Source organism: Astatotilapia calliptera, chromosome 12 (genome assembly GCF_964374335.1).
Source record: "Astatotilapia calliptera chromosome 12, fAstCal68.1, whole genome shotgun sequence".
Taxonomy (NCBI): Eukaryota; Metazoa; Chordata; class Actinopteri; order Cichliformes; family Cichlidae; genus Astatotilapia; species Astatotilapia calliptera.
In genome coordinates this window covers 23,406,141-23,425,449 of record NC_137433.1, presented here as the reverse complement: position 1 = coordinate 23,425,449, position 19,309 = coordinate 23,406,141, and the positions used below count along the sequence as shown (strand labels likewise).

General features: G+C 39.1%; 3 protein-coding genes across 3 annotated transcripts in view; all 3 read left to right on the top strand.

Moving 5' to 3' along the window:
• The first annotated feature begins 238 nt into the window (after positions 1 to 238).
• Positions 239 to 4,359, top strand: LOC113034349 (putative defense protein Hdd11). Its single transcript, XM_026188830.2, has 5 exons — positions 239 to 556; positions 1,038 to 1,150; positions 1,541 to 1,650; positions 3,489 to 3,553; positions 3,641 to 4,359. Exons 1-5 carry the CDS (start codon positions 364 to 366, stop codon positions 3,748 to 3,750), a joined length of 591 nt encoding a protein of 196 aa, XP_026044615.1. The 5' UTR covers positions 239 to 363; the 3' UTR covers positions 3,751 to 4,359.
• Positions 4,360 to 6,993: 2,634 nt separating this feature from the next.
• On the top strand, positions 6,994 to 16,041 carry opn4xb (opsin 4xb). The gene is made up of 9 exons (XM_026188605.2): positions 6,994 to 7,873; positions 9,578 to 9,711; positions 9,829 to 10,032; positions 10,165 to 10,336; positions 11,263 to 11,424; positions 12,312 to 12,419; positions 12,563 to 12,734; positions 12,967 to 13,110; positions 13,278 to 16,041. The coding sequence occupies exons 1-9, from the start codon at positions 7,707 to 7,709 to the stop codon at positions 13,683 to 13,685; spliced, it is 1,671 nt and encodes a 556-aa protein (XP_026044390.1). The 5' UTR covers positions 6,994 to 7,706; the 3' UTR covers positions 13,686 to 16,041.
• A 376-nt stretch (positions 16,042 to 16,417) lies between these two features.
• Positions 16,418 to 19,309, top strand: part of pdlim5a (PDZ and LIM domain 5a) — a 67,680-nt gene continuing 64,788 nt past the window's right edge. The window contains exon 1 of the mRNA XM_026188718.2: positions 16,418 to 17,497. The gene's annotated coding sequence lies outside the window, so the exon portion shown is untranslated. The remainder of the gene's footprint in view (positions 17,498 to 19,309) is intronic.

Here is a 19,309-nt window from a genome sequence, read left to right as displayed (position 1 = left end):
TATAAACCACCAAACTTTATGATTATTTCAATTATATATATATGTATATATATATATATATAAATAAAAATGACAGAGATAAAAAGAGAGAAAAAAGCACTCAAAAGTTTTGTGTATTTGAGAGCAGAAAATTTTTTCTGCCTTTAATTGCAGAAATATCGCAAGATCTTTTCAAGAAATCATGTGAGCTTTGTGAGAGAGAGCATGATTAAGTAAGTAATAGCTGCAGAAAATGTAATTTTTTCGGTTGCGTGACTCAGCGGGAGTATTTCTGACTCCATCCCCTGACTCCTTCCAGGGTATAATCACACACCGCTTGCTTCATAGTTTTGCTTGCACAGTGATTGCTCCTCATTCAGCCTGATGGAGCTCCTTTGGCCTGGGTTGCTCATACTCCAGATGTTCTGTTTTATTAACGGCTATCCCAACGGTGCTCCCTCCGGTGCCTGTGAGGATATGTTACCTCGTCACTCTGGGGTGCTGCCTCAGCCTTCACCAGCACCCTACACTATTCTCACCAATGCCAGGGTGTTTCAGCCAGGGAAGCCCATTACAGGTAAGATGCTCTTCACTTCTTCTACAGATGAACATACTTTTTTTTTGTATAAGTCTGAAGCAACACGAGAAGCTGGAGAAATACCAAGGGCTCAGAGAAGAGCTCGAGAGGATGTGGAAGGTGAAGGTAACGGTGGTCCCCGTGGTAATCGGAGCACTAGGTGCGGTGACGCCCAAGCTAGGCGAGTGGCTCCAGCACATCCCGGGAATAACATCGGAGATCTCTGTCCAGAAGAGTGCAGTCCTGGGAACAGCTAAGATACTGCGCAGGACCCTCAAGCTCCCAGGCCTCTGGTAGAGGACCCGAGCTTGAAGGATAAACCGCCCGCAGGGGCGTGCTGGATGTTTTTTTTTTTTATATATATACATATATAAAGAGTTTATCCATTATCCATTATTGATCTAAATATTACATTTGAAATGATAAACTACTGTTTATTTTATATATATGAACACTGAGGTCTTTGTTGTGCTAACTGCAGTGACCATCGTTGGACCAAAATACCGAGGAGTGCTTCTGGAAGCTCGAATAGGTGGAGGCCTCAACGCTGTGGGGACGTGGCAGCGCCCTCCTCCAGACACTAAATTCCTTCAGGTGCATTTTTCAGTTAAGCCTATGTTGAAACCTGAGCTGCAAATGGTCATAATGTTGTTAAAGATGCCAAAAGTACAATAAATAAGATTGTTCCCAAGAAACAGTGGATAGGTTCTAGGTTTGAATCTACTGGCCAACTGGGGCCTTTCTCTGTGGAGTTTCTCCCCATGCCTGTGTGGGTCCTCCCATAGTCCAAAAACATTGGACTGTGGGATGACTGGATTGGATTGAATGGGATTGTGAGCATGAATGGTTGTCTGTTTCTCCTTTTCTGCTCGCCCCATGATAGACTGGTGACTGGGGACATAACACTGCATTTGATTAGAAGAGAATATATGGATATAAATCAGCAGAGTAGAATTAACAGCAATTTCCGATTATTGTTCACAGTGCGCGCATAATCCTCGAGGTGCTGTCACTCACTCCAACACCAATCTCAAGGGCAACAGCACTGTGTACAGCTGGATACCGCCTAACTGTGAAGGTCCTGTCTACTTCATGTAAGACAAATATACTTTGTTAGGTTTTCTGTGTAGATCCAAATTGTGCTATATATATATATATATATATATATATATATATATATATATATATATATATATATATATATACAGTGGGGCAAAAAAGTATTTAGTCAGCCACCGATTGCGCAAGTTCCCCCACTTAAAATGATGACAGAGGTCAGTAATTTGCACCAGAGGTACACTTCAACTGTGAGAGACAGAATGTGAAAAAAAAATCCATGAATCCACATGGTAGGATTTGTAAAGAATTTATTCGTAAATTAGGGTGGAAAATAAGTATTTGGTCACCTCAAACAAGGAAAATCTCTGGCTCTCACAGACCTGTAACGTCTTCTGTAAGAAGCTTTTCTGTCCCCCACTCGTTACCTGTATGAATGGCACCTGTTTGAACTCATCATCTGTATAAAAGACACCTGTCCACAGTCTCAAACAGTCAGACTCCAAACTCCGCCATGGCCAAGACCAAAGAGCTTTCGAAGGACACCAGGAAAAGTATTGTAGACCTGCACCAGACTGGGAAGAGTGAATCTACAATAGGTAAGCAGCTTGGTGTGAAAAAATCAACTGTGGGAGCAATCATCAGAAAATGGAAGACATACAAGACCACTGATAATCTCCCTCGATCTGGGGCTCCACGCAAGATCTCATCCCGTGGGGTCAAAATGATCATGAGAACGGTGAGCAAAGATCCCAGAACCACACGGGGGGACCTGGTGAATGACCTGCAGAGAGCTGGGACCAAAGTAACAAAGGTCACCATCAGTAACACACTACAACGGCAGGGAATCAAATCCCGCAGTGCCAGACGTGTTCCGCTGCTGAAGCCAGTGCATGTCCAGGCCCGTCTGAAGTTTGCCAGAGAGCACATGGATGATACAGCAGAGGATTGGGAGAATGTCATGTGGTCAGATGAAACCAAAGTAGAACTTTTTGGTATAAACTCAACTCGTCGTGTTTGGAGGAAGAAGAATACTGAGTTGCATCCCAAGAACACCATACCTACTGTGAAGCATGGGGGTGGAAACCTCATGCTATGGGGCTGTTTTTCTGCCAAGGGGACAGGACGACTGATCCGTGTTAAGGACAGAATGAATGGGGCCATGTATCGTGAGATTTTGAGCCAAAACCTCCTTCCATCAGTGAGAACTTTGAAGATGAAACGAGGCTGGGTCTCCCAACATGACAATGATCCAAAACACACCGCCCGGGCAACAAAGGAGTGGCTCCGTAAGAAGCATTTGAAAGTCCTGGAGTGGCCTAGCCAGTCTCCAGACCTCAACCCCATAGAAAATCTGTGGCGGGAGTTGAAAGTCCGTGTTGCTCGGCGACAGCCCCAAAACATCACTGCTCTCGAGAAGATCTGCATGGAGGAATGGGCCAAAATACCAGCTACTGTGTGTGCAAACCTGGTAAAGATCTATAGTAAACGTTTGACCTCTGTTATTGCCAACAATAGTTATGTTACAAAGTATTGAGTTGTATTTTTGTTATTGACCAAATACTTATATTCCACCCTTATTTACGAATAAATTCTTTACAAATCCTACCATGTGGATTCATGGATTCTTTTTTTCACATTCTGTCTCTCACAGTTGAAGTGTACCTCTGGTGCAAATTACTGACATATATATATATATATATATATATATATATATATATATATATATATATATATATATATATATATATATATATATATATATATATATATATATATATATATTTATATATTAGGCTGTTCAGTATTGGTTTGTCTTTAGAAACTGAAGCTTTTGAAATAAACCAACTGCAGTGTTACTTCTGTGGTTTTGCAGGGCCACCGTAGCTCAGCAACGCACAGTCTTCTGGGTTAACATAAGGTCCATGGATCTGACCAGAGGTAGGTACAGCCTGGTGACAAATCAAAATAAATGCAAAGAGACAAATGTTTGTGATACTCGTTCCTTATCGGTCTTCTGCTTCTCAGGAAAAACAGGCGGTCTTGATCTGGCAGTAGGTGCCAGCGCTGGAATGGCTGAAGGCAAACCTCTGCTTCCCTTAGTGATATGTTTTCTGATTTTAAACATACTGGCATGAATATAAAATATGTACTGCAGTCTTCTTGTTATATGTATATAATAAAGCATTTTGCAGTCCTATAGCTACATATCACATCTCAGTGAATTTTTCTTTAGCTATGTAGCTCATATATATTAATGCAGCCCCCACGCTTGATCATATATCAACTGACCTATATCTACAGGGCTTATCTGTCATAGACATAAATGATAGATATACCTTCATTGCAAATGCCTTGTTTCATCTCGTTCCCAGCTTTTATTCGGTGTGTTCTGTCACATTTAATATAAATCTATAAAAGAAAAGTCACCCCTCCAAAAATGCATTAAAGGGTTTCAAGACTAACGTATGAATATGCCAAGATATGACTGTACTGAGTCAGTCCCTCTTCTATTAATACTTTATTATTGAATAAGGAATTTTAAAGCAAGTATAATTCACGCCTATTCCCTCATTGTACTCAACGAACACGTCTATATATATATATATATGTTTGTTGCTCACTCTGTCATTGCTTTTGTTTTCTGTCACTAGACTTTGATTCTCTTCCCATATCTTGTGTATCCTAATTGCATGTATGCATATTTACCGAACCACCCATTACAGATAATAAAATGCTACATTAAAGTGTGTTGTGTTATTTTTATTGCAAGAAAAAAAATACAAGCAGAGTGATGAAAAGAGGAAAAGACAGAGTGTTAGAGAGAGTGAGAGAGAGAGCGGCATAGAGTTCAGCTGTTGTGGTTTGTTATTGATCGAAATTCATTCCACTCATTGAAGAGCTTGTTATGACCTGCTTTTTTCACATGGTTTGATCTATAACTTAGATTTCCAGTACTGCAGCAGCTAGCTAGCACACTAAAGGGGCTTAAGACATGCATTACACACAGCTCACATGTCAAGCCTTATATGATATCATTGATTCCTATTTGTGTACTTGAACCAGTCCTGTGTTGGGGTGAATAAATGTTAAATGTTAAATAACATTTACTGTTTGAATATAATATCTATGGAAGCACACATCTCACTATCAGCATTTACAATTCTAATATTGCTGTTGATTAATCACATGCATATTTAAAAAACAATGTTTAGCACTGTGTTTATGTTTAGAACATAATTAGCATTTAAATGAGTTGTCTTTGTAGAGAAGAAAAATCCTTAATATTCAGATGTAGAAACCAGCAGCAAAAACATAAATTAATAAATAGATAAGAAAAAAGTATGTAATCATGTAATAGGTCAAAGCTCCCAGCTGATTAAGATCGTTCCAGTATCCATGTTTTAAGCAGGAACACTGGGACAGAGTAATAGACCTGATGGTTACCCTGTTCCTGATGCTTTTTTCTTTTTTACTCTCTACCATAACCTATTTGCCTTTATGTCGTGAAGTATTGAACTCCAGCTGACTCATGTGCCTGAGGTTGGAGCCGTGATCAGAGCGTCAGCACAACTCAATAATAATTAGTCTCTTCCCCTCTGAGCCAAAAACCGGCTATATCTTTAACAGGAGATACAAGCTTAGGAATTAAGCACCAGTGCTACCAGCTGGTTCAATAGTCTTCCATTGTCCAGATCACACTCTAAATAGTCCACACCACTGATCATTATTCAATCACGACAAGGTCATTTGTCCAAATGGTATTTTGAAACAGAGATTCTCCATATACAGCAGCCATTATGAAGATCATCTTCCAAAACTGCCCTGAAATAGTTGTTCTGAATCTCTCTCTCTCTCTCTCTCTCTCTCTCTCTCTCTCTCTCTCTCTCTCACTCTCTCTCTTGTTCTCCTCAATGTGTATTTAACAGACCACTCCACTAATTAAATATCTATTTACTCTTTTTATTGTACAGTATCTTGTACAGCATTTCTTTATTTTTTCGCTTTTCAAAATAGCACAACGTGCAGTTTTATTGCAGGTTTGGTATGCAGGTTTATTCATCTACAGTTAAAATCCAGTATTTTGTCTCTATTTGTATTTGTTTACAGATTATTTGGGGTCAGAAATCCCAAAACCCAGTATATACAAAATATATGTAAATCTAAAGTAATAGTAAATTGTAGTAGTAGTAAGAGATATTTTAAACTGCGTGTCCGTATTGTGTTGATGTGCAAACAATTATGTTATAGCAGTGGAGTCAAGAGGGCAGACAACGGTACGTGCTGATAACCTCTGCCATGTTTAGGTCATGGCATGCAGTATATGTATTCACAAATACATATAGATGCCTATATAGCCAGATATGAATGCAGGCACATGGGCATGCGCAACAACAACAGACACACACATATAAGTTCCTATTGTATGCAGATCAAACACTGATCCACATGCATGCACAGAGTGCAGATTAAGACTACCCCTTGCCGTAAGGGCTTAGTTGACATCTCTGTCTAAGCTCTACATTCTTCACCTCCCTCTTTGCCCTTCCTCTTCTTTTAGCAGTACGTTCAGCACCATAAAAAGCAATAACCATCTGATGGTCTCTTCATACCTGTGTACTTCTGGCACTCAAGAATGCACAGTCCCTATTTGCTCCATCAAACTGATCTGATGAACTGAACACCATGTGAAGTTAAGACTTTCTCGCTGACAATCTGCAGTCTTTCTCAGTGATACGCAATAACTGAGCAGTAGCAGTGTGCCTTGTTTAATGACTGGAATGAATTGCCAACATTTTTTCAAATTAGTAACCTGTAGAGCTTAACTGGAGGTATAAATATTTGAAGGTCTGTGATTTTGTCTTCAATAGCCTTCATGTTGTGCTCATTGGTCAAGGGAGATGCCTATTAGTTTAATTCTGTGAGTGATCCTACAGAGCCTGTGCATGCCAGACTCTGTAAAATCACACAACGAGGTCACTGCAGAGCATGCATCATTTGGATAAACACACGCACGTCAGTATTGAGCTTGCGTGACTACTCGCATGCATTTAAATACGGATAGACTATTCTGCATAGTAATGGTTTCTAATGACTTGCAGTACTAGCTGGAATCAATGGTTGTGAAATGTTACATGCACTGTGCTCTCATCTAGTTTGCAATGTCCGATGCATTTCCGAGCTCAAATGGCTTTTGGTGCAAGTATTCGATATGTTTGTTATGTAAGAAGCTGGTGGTTAAAGGGATAGCGCTCAGGGCTGGGCCATATTACATTCAGGACGGGTAGGGCATGTGAGAAAGAGGAGAGAGAGAGAGAGAGAGAGAGAGAGAGAGTATGACAAGGGAAAGGTTGAGAGAGCAACACAAAGCTCCATGGGACAGTGAGGGAGAGGCACATTTAGAGAGAGATGAGAGGTTAGAAGTCACTAGTTCACAAGATAATGAGAGACAGGCTACTGATTCAGATCTTTGTGGACAGCTGGTGCGAAGGCTGAAGACGCTGCAGGCTAACACTGAAAGCAAAACAACTGTGGGATTTAACAAGAATATCGGCAGCTTGCTACAACAACAGGAAATACTTGGATACAACAGGTGAAAGACACAATTTTGAAGCAGACCTGCAGTAAATAACAGAAAGTACATTTGGAGACAACATCTGAAAGGATATGGACACCTTGCATCATATACCACTGGACAAAGAAGTAGAAGAGGAGGTGTTATATTTTCAGTGCTTTATATTTTATTGCAGATATTTTTTTGTAAATCTTTCCAGATTGGTAGTGTAACTGTATCATACTGTGCAGCTCTTCCAGCTTTCTCTCCTAAACGAATCATATGCACTTAGTTAGATTCAGCATTTCACAAAGTGGGGATCACCTACTTCCTCTGATTTAGTGCTTCGTATACAATGGGAGGTGTTGAAAACATGCAGCAAAGTTAAAATTAATCAAACCTCTGTATACTTCTCCGGTGTTTCATTTTGTGCACATGCTACAACTATGGATGTTCAGCATGAGCAAAGTCAAGTTAGTTACAAACTAGTAGATGTAGCCCAGCCCGCCAGACTGACAGTTCTGATGAGGTGTTTGAACCATGTGGTCCACTGAGAGCATGGAGCCAGAGAAAGCACACAGCCAGAGAAGCTTCTTCAACAAGGTGGACGTGCCTGATCATGTTCACTACATTGTGGCTTCATTTGTCTTCATCATTGGGGCACTGGGCATCACTGGAAACTCTCTGGTTATGTTTGCCTTCTACAGGTAGGTATAAAACTGGCTTGTTTATTTAGATTTTTGTTTTTAATAATTGTGCATATCCCTTTTTTTTTAGATAATCTGAGCTTTTACCATTTACAGTGTGCAAGATGTGATGATCTCTCGTATGAACTCTATTATACTATACTCTTTGTTTCTTTATCTGTACTTATGAAGCAAAACAATAAAGGTTAAGGGGTTTTGACAGTGCATCAAACAAGTTAGTGATTACAAGTAAAAGTAATCTTTGCATCACAGTGTCCAGAAGGTAATCTTAGCTAAGTAGCATCAAATTAAAAAATGTTTTTTGAAAAATCAATAATTAAATGCTGCGTGCACAAATACCTGAAAATAGATTAATGGTTGCATAAATATACATGGCATTGAAATTAGAATCCAATGTACCATGGAGTTCAAGTCAACCATGAAATCCACACTGCTATGTAATACCATTTACTGCCATGTAATGCAACAAGTCAAAAGTAAATGACACCTGTTAAGGTTGCATGCCACTGATGGATCAGTCTCGTAACATCACAACTGTAAACTTTCTTTTAGAAGTCAAGGATGGAAGAATGTGTTATGTGTTGTGTAATTCAGAGTACCATTTAAGTTAAATGGTACTCAAAAACTGGGTCAGTGTGTGTGAGTGGTGCTGCTGTTCTGGGGATTGTCACAAGCTTTCATACTCCTCTGTCCATCATCACAGACAGATTAGATGGATTTTCCATTGTGTTGCTCTCATAATTTGTGTTTAGTGAATCAGAAATGCGCATGATGTTATGGGTTCCAGGAAACACACAACTCGCACACCCACACACACAAACACACACCTAGAGCTTGAATGAAATCGCAATCAATATGCTGATTTTTGGGGAAATGCTTTATAATATTCACGCACACGTTCAATATTCTTCAATAATACAGTATTGTTTGCAAAGGCATCGACTCAAACAAATTGGGTGGAATACGTTTCATTAAAACTGCAGGAAAAAAGTTAAATTCAGGATAAACAGGAACAAAAAGCTGTGACGGAAGAAGACAGCAGGTCAATATCCTGGGTAATCAAGCTTGAATACAAGTATACCAGTTCACACATGGTCGAATAGTTTAACAAAGAGCTTGTCTCTGATCAATATTGACCATTAAACCGTAAAATTATTTAATTATATTATATTGAGCTTTACATGCAAAGGAAATACATGTGGAGTAGGCAAATGTTTTCAGTGTTTTGGACCTGCCAAAAATATAAATAAATAAACAAAAATAATTCAGGATATTGAATTTCCTATGGTTTGGTGAGATCCTCATCCTGCACCTCTTCTAAGTTGACCTTTGAAAGAGAATTTAACCAGTTAAAATGTGGACTTGCAGTTGCAGAAATTGGATTCAAATACCATTTGAACCAAAAGAATCTGCATTGATTTAATTTTAAGTATGACTCAAACAGTGTTTTTCAAAAATGAGTATATATGTATAATAATTAGACGATGAAATTACAAAATTATTGTCATTTTAGTCATCTGAGGGATTATACTAATCAAAACACATTAAACAGTCTCAAAGATGACTGCTGTATTTGAGGACTTTATTTTAGCTTTCTGATCACTGCGAGAAAGCCTCAGAATGATTAATGTTGTCATTTTTAATGCCACTGTGCTGTATAACATACGATTTTCCATACATTCTGTATGTTTGTGTGCTTTGCAGCAGCAAGAAACTTCGTAACTTGCCAAACTACTTAATCATGAACTTGGCAGTCAGCGACTTCCTCATGGCTTTTACGCAGTCCCCCATCTTCTTCATCAACTGCCTCTACAAGGAATGGGTATTTGGAGAGATGGGTAATTGTCTCCTTTGTGTTCTGATACAAAGTGAAGTGTGTGTGTGTGTGTGTGTTAAAGTCATATTTTTGTTTACAAATTTTTACATTCAGGTTGTCGATGTGCTGTTTCTTGCAGGATGTAAGATGTATGCATTCTGTGGTGCCCTGTTTGGCATTTCCTCAATGATAAACCTGCTGGCCATCTCGATTGAACGCTATCTAGTTATCACCAAGCCTCTGAGGGCCATCCACTGGAGCTCGAAAAGAAGAACCACTCTTGCCATTCTCGTGGTCTGGCTTTACTCTTTGGCATGGAGTCTAGCGCCTCTAGTTGGCTGGAGTGAGTCTCCTCAAACTGCATGTCTTTTTACTTCTAGTAAACACAAGTCCAGACTAGTGTTTAACTATTTTATTATGATTACTGAAAACTACTGCTTTCTGTGATTTTGACATATTTTATTTTCACTTCTAGGCTCCTATATCCCAGAGGGCCTCATGACATCTTGTACGTGGGATTATGTTACGTACACGACAGCCAGTAGGAGCTACACAATGATGCTGTGCTGTTTTGTCTTCTTTATCCCACTGGGAATCATCCTTTACTGCTATCTTCTAATGTTTCTGTCTATAAGGAAAACTGGGAGGTATTACAGATCTTGTGTGTTTAATATGCTGCGTGCTTGTATATTTATAATATTAGATTCTGTGCAACATCCAGTCTTACAGAGAAAAAACAATGCAGGGACTAACTGTGCATGAACTACTTACTTCTTTTAGTTTAATTATTATGTTCTTATGAGTTCTTTGGTGAATTCTGATGTTGCGTGTGCTCCTGATACACTTAGTATTTTGTATCTTATTATTATATCTTGTGTTTGTAAATGCACAAGCCTATTCCTAAAGCATATAGTGCACTGCTCCTCCACCTAAGCTGGAAAGATACTCAGAAAAGGAATTTATGATAAGATACAACCGTGTTTTCAATAAAATGTGGAAATACTTCAAGATAACCTCAGTCTTACACACTGTAGTGTTGGAGGACAGTTAATTTGGATTCAAAACACATGTTTTACCTCATTATCTACCTCCTTTTAGTTCAAAAGAGGCATCCATTGTGTTTTTAAACATAACAATTGCTTGTGTTATTGACCTGGAATGACCAAGGGCTATTTCCATCTAAGCAGCAGGTGCAGTGAACTTCATGCTTCAGGGAGAAAGGCATGTGTATTGAGTGGGCAATTTTTTTAAAGACACTATCAACACAAATGTAGAAAATAGGTATTTTGTGTTCAGAAATTAATCAGAAGGTTTTAAAAAAATGCTTATTACTTATAATTTGTGGTAACAATAGCACTTTCAGATGACTGTAGTAATACTTAAAGAGAGAGTTACATCCCCAAAGAAAACTGAGGTTATTTATGTGATACTGTAGTCTTTTCCTCAGTGCAGATATTCCTAAAAGATCTTCTGCAATAATATTGAGCATGGAGCAGTAGCCATGTAAAGTTAAAAAGAAGAACTATATAGTATGAATATATTTACCACGCTGTCCATCCTGCTCTATTTACAGGGAACTAGAACGTTTGGGGACTCAGGTGAGAAAATCCACTCTCATCCAGCAGAAATCTATTAGGAGCGAGTGGAAAATGGCAAAAATTGCCTTTGTCGTAATTGTGGTCTACGTCCTCTCCTGGTCTCCATATGCCTGCGTCACACTAATTTCTTGGTCTGGGTAAGATTATTTTATCTGTTAATATTGATGATTGTGTACTTTTATCCCTTGGTAATGTACATAACAGATTCATGCATTTGTAGATTGTTCATTTGAAAGCATACCTGTCAGAAAAATCAGAAAAAGTCAGGTTTACAACTGCCTGTTTTTGTTATGGCCTTCATCATAATGTAAAAAATGGTTGGTGAGAAAATGATATTGGGCACATTCACTGCTCTCACTATCAGATGTACTTATCTACAACATGGTGAACGGGAACAAGTAACACTTCACTAGAGACGCAGTGGTGGTGTGCTATATGGGAGCAGTTTTAAGCACAAGATTTTAATAACTGGGCAAATATTATTCTGAATTATTAATCTTCTCCATATATAACGTTCAGGCATTTCTTCACATAAGCAATCACAAACAAAGCTTCAGTATAATTCAATGATGTTTGCCTCATTATATTCTGTGGTTGGATTTTTATCATTACATAATGTTGTGTCAATAAGAGGCCAGTATTTCCTGGTTGGGTTACATACAACAGACGGTGAAGTTGCTCATATGCCCTGTGCTTATCACAACATTCAGTAAACCACATGTCTACCCTGGGACATACAATTAGTTATGTAACTTTGAAATCACATTCTGCTCATTCAGTGGAAAGGTAGTCACACTTGTGCACACACACATGCACGCGCGCAAGCAAAGATGATCAGATGGACTTAAGCGACCCTCTTTAGCAGCTGGCACATGTTCGTTAATCTCTAACCAAATATGTCCCTTAATTATGTTACAAAACACGAAAGAGAAACTGGATCTTTGCAGCAGTCATTTCTGATTCTGTGATGTCATGCAACAAACGAAACCATCTTTTTAAAACGCTGCTGTTTTGTCTGAACCAGCCATGCCAACATCTTGTCGCCATACTCCAAGACAGTCCCTGCAATAATAGCAAAAGCCTCCACTATCTACAATCCTATCATCTATGCTATCATACACAACAAATACAGGTAAATAATGATTCGGTAATTTCATTTTAAAGTTTCATATAAGCCCCTTGTGTTGTGCAGTGCCAATGCATTATTTTGGAAGAAATGCTACCAACATGTAGCAAGCTGGAGTCTAAATGAGTGCATTGTTCTGCACTGTACAGGATGGCACTGGTAGAGAAATTTCCCTGCCTGTGGTTTCTGTCTCCCACTCCTCGAAAAGAATGCATCTCATCCTCCATCAGCGAGTCCTCTTTCAGAGACTCAATCATCAGCAGACAGTCGTCAGCATCAAGGACCCACTTTATTACTGCCTCCTCCAACCTCTCTGACGTGGTAAGTTAGGTTAGAGTAGATTTTATCTGGCTGTTGTTTAAGATGCCCGAACAAACAAGATTTCTCTTATGTTGAATCTCTCTCTCTGCTTATCTAAAATGAATTCTAATAAATTTGAAGTATTAATAATCTTAGCAAGATGCAGGTGGAAATTGCACTAATATTAGCTTTGAATAATGTTTGGCATCTACTAAACTTCCTCAGTTTAATTATTATTATTTTTTGCTTGCAGTTATTGAGGGATGTGGAGATGGAGCCTCTGGGCAGGAGGTCAGGCGATTCCTTCAGAAGCATATCATCACGCAGTCAGTCCTGTAAGAGGTCCTGTAAAAAACAGTTAGACCGGAAGACAACCAAAACCCACACAGCAGAGAAGGTGAGGAAACACTGCAGAAAAATGTGAAAGTGTGAATCTGAAAACTCACAATGTTATCTTTTATTCATCTACGATTTACACTACTTGCCCGCATGTAGTAAAACATCACACATCCATGATCTGAAGGTGATTTTCTCATGTATGTGTTTACTTTTTGACACTCCCAGCATCCGTCTGTCATGAGTGAACCATCAAGGGCCTGTGATCACGAGCTGGTTTCCAGTTCTCTGACCATCGCCGCTCTCCCCCTCCTAGTTCTTACCAGGAGGCGCAGCCACAGTCTGACCAGTGCGATTTCAGATGCCTGTGGCGAGAAAGGAAGAATCTGCGATAGGATGAACAGCCACAAGAGCGATTCTTTTGATTGCCTGAATTTTGGAAAAATGCCACCCACAGGCCCCAGATCACCCCAGGGTGTTCCTCGCATCATCGTCATCAGTCCCACCACTGAAAGCAGCCTCATTAACCAAGACAGTGTCTCCTTAGAAGACAGCATTGAGTCAATGGAGAACAATGTTTTTGTCACCCTAAACTTTTCATCAGAAGTTTTTGAGGCACTTGAACTACTTTCTTGACCAACTGGACTACTGATTACACTTCCACTGGATGTTTCCCGATTAATAAAAAAAATATACATCAAACTTTTTGCTACAGGCCAACATTCATATTGGCTATAGACATAAGAAGTTATTCAGCTCTTACATGTATGCGTGCCCCTCTACTCCCCTCTATTGACTAATTGACTCTACAAGGAAAACTTGTATGGCAAATGAAACAATAAGCTGATTCTGGTATGCAGTGTGCAGTGTTCGTCAGAGTTTGGCACGGACAAAGGACCCCTAAGGGGCAGCAAGCTTTTATTAGATTTTTCAAAAATGACAAGTGCAACTACATATTTTCAAGAGCTTGGGGCTAAAGCTTGACAGGCTGAATTTAAGTTTATCTATTGAAGCAAAGGTCCATGCAGCTGTGATGCAAACTTTTGAACTGAAACAGAATTCATTCTTTACGCCAACATCATTGATTCTCTTCTGGCCACTGAAGAGAAGCGTTAGGAATAGTTCCCTCCTCCTCTTTCCTCAGGACGAGGCAATATGTGTAAAAATGTAAACCAACAAGGCAGCAAATCAAGAGCACTGATTATATGTCCGCTTTGGAAAAGCAGCACACATGAACAAAATAAGTCGTTTTTAGTAGGTTTTCTTTTTGGCTTTTATTACCACAAAGAATTTAACAGCACAACATCTTGTGTTGTAACACTAATCCGTTAGGTCATATGGACCGCTTGAGCTTTTTCACTGGAACAGAGTGAAATGAGGTCATTTTTATTATTCAAATACTGAAACTGGGTCAAATGTGTCTCATACAACAATGACATTTTTAACATTTTGTCGGCGCAATATTTCTATACATGTTTAAATACAGTATTTAGGCACACGTCATTTCTCAGAGAGAGTACATGATTTATGTGACGTAAGTATATGACGGCTGCTTTATGTATATTTTGCCATTTGATGCTTGTGCATCTTTTGGTTTTGTAATTATAGAACTGTTTTGAAAAAAATGAGGACATGCTGGAGAAGCACTTATATTTGAATCAATATAAAAAGAGTATATATTTAAGCTGATGCATCTGGTGATGATGATTATCTGTAACAGCTGGTCTAAGCTTAGTGTTAGTCAAAACACCTGAATTAGTAGGCAGAAAACTAATATTGACGATCATCCAAATCATAAACTACTTTCAATGACAGCCCTTTAAGACACCTTTGAAGGACAAATTTCTTCTTCTTCAGCAGGTTTAATGGCAAATAAACTATCATTGATTGCCAGTGTCTGACAGGAAGAAAGAAACACAAGAAAGAAACACTTGAATCAATGAAACACTTTAATCTCTTTTAGTTTGCCTATAAAGTCCACAGAGTTTAACATTTCATTAGAGAAGGAGTGTGTGGCGGTAGGAAGGTAAAAAAAATGTTCTGATGTTGAGCCTGAATGTACACTGACGTTTGTGCTGCAGCTCTCATCTGGACAAGCAGAAAAACGCAGATAAACACCTGCACCAATATCTCACTGAAGGTCACTTGTGTTATTGTGTTATTGTGGGTTTTTTTTTTCTTTTTTACATTACACCATAATAATAAATGCAGAATTTATTTCTGCTCTGCTAATATGTACAGTTCTACCTTTAAAAATGATTTGAAACAAATGAAAGTGCCAGATGACATGAAGGGAAGTATTGTACATGTTGTTAACTACACTGTTATTAAGCATTCATTAAGCATTGAGAGTTATATCTGACACAGACACTCAGGCTGACCATTCCTAACATCTCTGAATTTTCAGAGATTCTTTTCCATGTGTCTGTGTGTCACTTCCTATCATATTAGTTTGACAGCTAACAACAGAAAGCGATCCCCATCCACCGCACTCTTAATGCCCTTGAGCTTTTAAGAAGAAAGTATTTTTTCAGCCTGGTTTGGAACCACAAAATGTATTGTATGTGTTAAAATACACTTGAATTTTTGTGCCAGTTTTTATGCCAGTGGTGACAAAAATCACACAAAATGAAATGAAATCATGCAAACAAAGCATCATCACCACACCCTCTAATGAGTAGCGTTTGTTTACTTTTTAGCATTACTTCTTCTTTTTTTATTTACCCACAATAATGTTGAATATGTATTTTGAACTATTAACACTATAATATAATGTGTGTTTCATGCCTCAACTCAGCTATTTTATTTACCACTTTCTATTAATTTTGTGCTACTGTAATAACATCTGCAAAATTTGTATTTATTGTCTTATTATTTGTGAACAGTTAAAGAGAGTCGTGGTAGGGAGTGTTATGGCACTTTTACGGTTCGTAAAGTGTTTGGATTCACCAAATCACGTAGATAAAGTTATTAAACCTGTGTTGAACCTCTACTTAAACTGCTTTTTTGTGACAAAACACTTCACCGTCTGTTGTATGTAACCCAACCAGGGTATACTGGGCTCTTACTGACACAACATGTAATGATTACACAGAGTCTACAGCTTGCACACTGACCTGTGAATGTGTACAGTGGAAAACTAAATAAAATATCCTGATTGTTGTGGAGGTTTTAAGACAGAGTGTAATAGAATAAATGGATCTGTTACAGTTAGGCATACTTCAGCCTTTTGTTGACCTTTTATTTCCTTAAAAATGGATTCCTGACAATGAATGCAAAAGGAGCTAGGAGAAATTTTAAAAGCCTTCAGAATTGTAAGAGGACTATTACTTAAGATCACATAAAATATGGAAAAGTCTGGCTCCTTGGAAGCAGAATATAAAGAAATGGAGGGTGGATCACTCAACAAACAGTACTGTACATAGTGTGTTCATATTTTGCTGAGTGTTCATCAGTACAAAAAAACAATGTTTCTGTTACATGAATTATGTGTAATGACAGCACACAACCACCGGAGGGAAGCAGACAAATAATCTATGTTGGCTTTTGGTTCGGAGTTTTCATTTTTCCACATCCTTAGAAAGAAGCATAAAACAAATGCAAGACTTGTTATTAACTCAGTCACAAATAAAATGTGTTAACTGCTTCAAGTATACCTGTCATCCCAAAGGGTAGGACACCTGAGTTTGATTAGCCTGTTACCATGCCATCCTACATACTGATACTGTTTCCAAGAGATTTAATTGTAGGGAAGGACCCAGTCAAACTGTGTGACTGTAAATGTGTTTTATCATCATACCTGCTGACAGGTGTGTCTCGGCCTGTGTGTGACTGTGTTCATATTTCAGAGAAAGACACACAGAAAGATGACATCATCATGGAAAAAAAACGTAAGCGCGTACAGTGCGAGAAGACAGCGACAATATAACTGGTTAACAAGCACAAGTGGTCTCTGGTTTATGTCATACCTTTAGGAGTGTGGATGCGCACTTCCTTTAGCCTCTACCACAAACCCAAGTCACTGACAGAGTGTGGTTGCACGCGAGTACGAACGAGTACGAACTGGCAGGTTTTTTTTTTTTACCCCTCATTGTGGTTCACATAATTAAGGTAATGAATGATTAATTTACCACAATAATCAATTTATCTTCATGTGTCTAAAGTTTCTATTAAAACGGAGCTTAACGCAGTCTTGCTAGTTGCTTCTTAAATAAGTGAACAAGTGTGACCGAGTAAAAGCATGTGTGCGTGTGAAAACGAGCTTTGCAATTAGGAGGCATGAATTTCACGCCTCCTGAACCAACTGTCCGGCTGACTGCGTCATGACGTCGCTCCATTGGGACCTACCTCACACAATGAGATGTCAAACACACGGAAAACTGGCCTGCAGCAGCACACTGGACGGAGCACAGACTTCCAGCAGGGGCGAAAGACTTTCCAGCCACAGGGTGAGCCATGAACACCTGTTTAGTAAACTGTGAATGCCTTTTGTGCTGATGGTATTTATTTATTTATCTTTGTATATGAGGCCTATTTAGTTTTATTGAATCCTAAGTTTTGTTGTTCTTATTTGCTGGACACATATTGAGGAAAATATGACACAACTGAAAATAACATATTTTCAGTTGTGTCACGTTTCAGGACATGAGATGAGGTGGCCACGCACTGTTTTTCTGTCTCCATGGTGTTGTGGTAATTTGCTTATGTGATGTATTTTTAAAATGGCACACTATAGCTGTTTAATTTGTGCTGTCCTAAGAATACCAGAAAGTGAATCCCGGGCATGATTGCAAGAAACATAAGGAGGAAGGTGTAGTATGTATATGCTGGCTAGGGGAGGGGGGATGCAGTATTGATGTTTGGTGGTGCTTTGGTGTGTGCTGAATGGAGCAGATGCTTTGATCTTCCCTAGAGACCCTGCTCCTTGCTCCTTCTAAAGCTCTGCCTCTGGTCACAGATATATGGGCAGGGATGGCAAGCCTAAAGCTGCACAGACTAATATTTACTTCTCTTATTGTGAAGGTCTGCTCTAACAGAAAGCACATCCCAACCTTAACCAATCTTAACCCTTGGCAGGAATTACCTAAAGTCAGGGCCAGCCAAATATGTCTTCATTTTCCACAAATGTCTTCACTTCCATAGTGTAAAAGTCTGAGGGATCATTGCAAAGTTACAAACAACTACATCCTGAATATTAAATACGGGTTTTGATTCATTTAAACGATAGTGTGGCTTTAAGTTCTTCAGCTTTTGCCATCTCCGTGTAACCTTATCTGCCCTCCTTTGCTTCTTTTTCTTTGTATCCTGTGTTTATTTCTTCCCTCTTTCACTGCAGTCAACACAGAACAGCTGCTGTCTACTAGAGAGGAAGGAAGTAAAGCACTGGAAAGTCTACTCAGTGCACCAAATATGCAGTGCATGCGTGCGTGTGTGTGTGTGTGTGTGTGTGTGTGTGTGTGTGTGTGTGTGTGTGTGTGTGTGTGTGTGTGTATGTGCATTTCTGGGTCTTGTGTGTGCTTCTGGAGTTATGGATGCATAGCTGCCTAAATGTGGTAGAAAGCGCATCACTCATCCATAATTCATTTTATCCACCAAGACCTGTGTCATGACATTGAGGTCATGATATCATGAAGGCTGTCTGAACAAGACAACTCCATCATGAAAGACTGACGAGCTGTCAAATCACAAAACCTTTGACACCGTGGGATGGAAATATCATGCTCAAGTATTTCTCTATTACAATTCACACATATTAGAGGAGATACTGCAATGGTTCAAGCTGTGATGACCTTTCGTATTTCTTTGTGCTTATTGTAAATACTGCCATTGTTAGGATGCCTGGGTCGTCGACCCAGGGTTTTTGAGTTTTTGATATTATTTATACTTCCTAGTTTTTGGTTTCTTTGAGTTCCGTCTTATGGCTTATGTCTCTGTCGTCTTTAGTTGCTCTGTCTCCCCTATCACCTGCATCCCCTTGTCTAGTTCGCGTCTATGTGTATCTTAAGTTCCTATATCCCCGTGTTCAGTCAGTGTTTGTGTCTGCCCTGTTCCCACGTCTCTGTTCCCTTTGTAGTGCCTGCATGTGAGTCTGTGTCTTTGTTCAGTCTGTGTTATGTGTTTCCTGTTTTACTTTGAAGGTCTCCGTCTTTTCTCAGTGTGTTCAGTTTACGCTTCTTTGGTCTCGTCAGTTCTGATTTGCCCCAGCTGTGTTTCCCTCCTGTTACTCATTTCCTGATTGCTCCCTCTGTGTATTTAAGCCC

Bases quoted from the DNA above. Each gene is read 5' to 3' on its own strand.
- opn4xb (XM_026188605.2), top strand. From the start codon at position 7,707: ATGTGGTCCACTGAGAGCATGGAGCCAGAGAAAGCACACAGCCAGAGA. The intron at 11,425-12,311 runs GTAAGATTATTT...TGTCTGAACCAG, and splicing joins ACACTAATTTCTTGGTCTGG to CCATGCCAACATCTTGTCGC. The intron at 12,420-12,562 runs GTAAATAATGAT...TGCACTGTACAG, and splicing joins ATCATACACAACAAATACAG to GATGGCACTGGTAGAGAAAT.
- LOC113034349 (XM_026188830.2), top strand. From the start codon at position 364: ATGGAGCTCCTTTGGCCTGGGTTGCTCATACTCCAGATGTTCTGTTTT. The intron at 1,151-1,540 runs GTGCATTTTTCA...TATTGTTCACAG, and splicing joins CAGACACTAAATTCCTTCAG to TGCGCGCATAATCCTCGAGG. The intron at 1,651-3,488 runs GTAAGACAAATA...GTGGTTTTGCAG, and splicing joins GAAGGTCCTGTCTACTTCAT to GGCCACCGTAGCTCAGCAAC.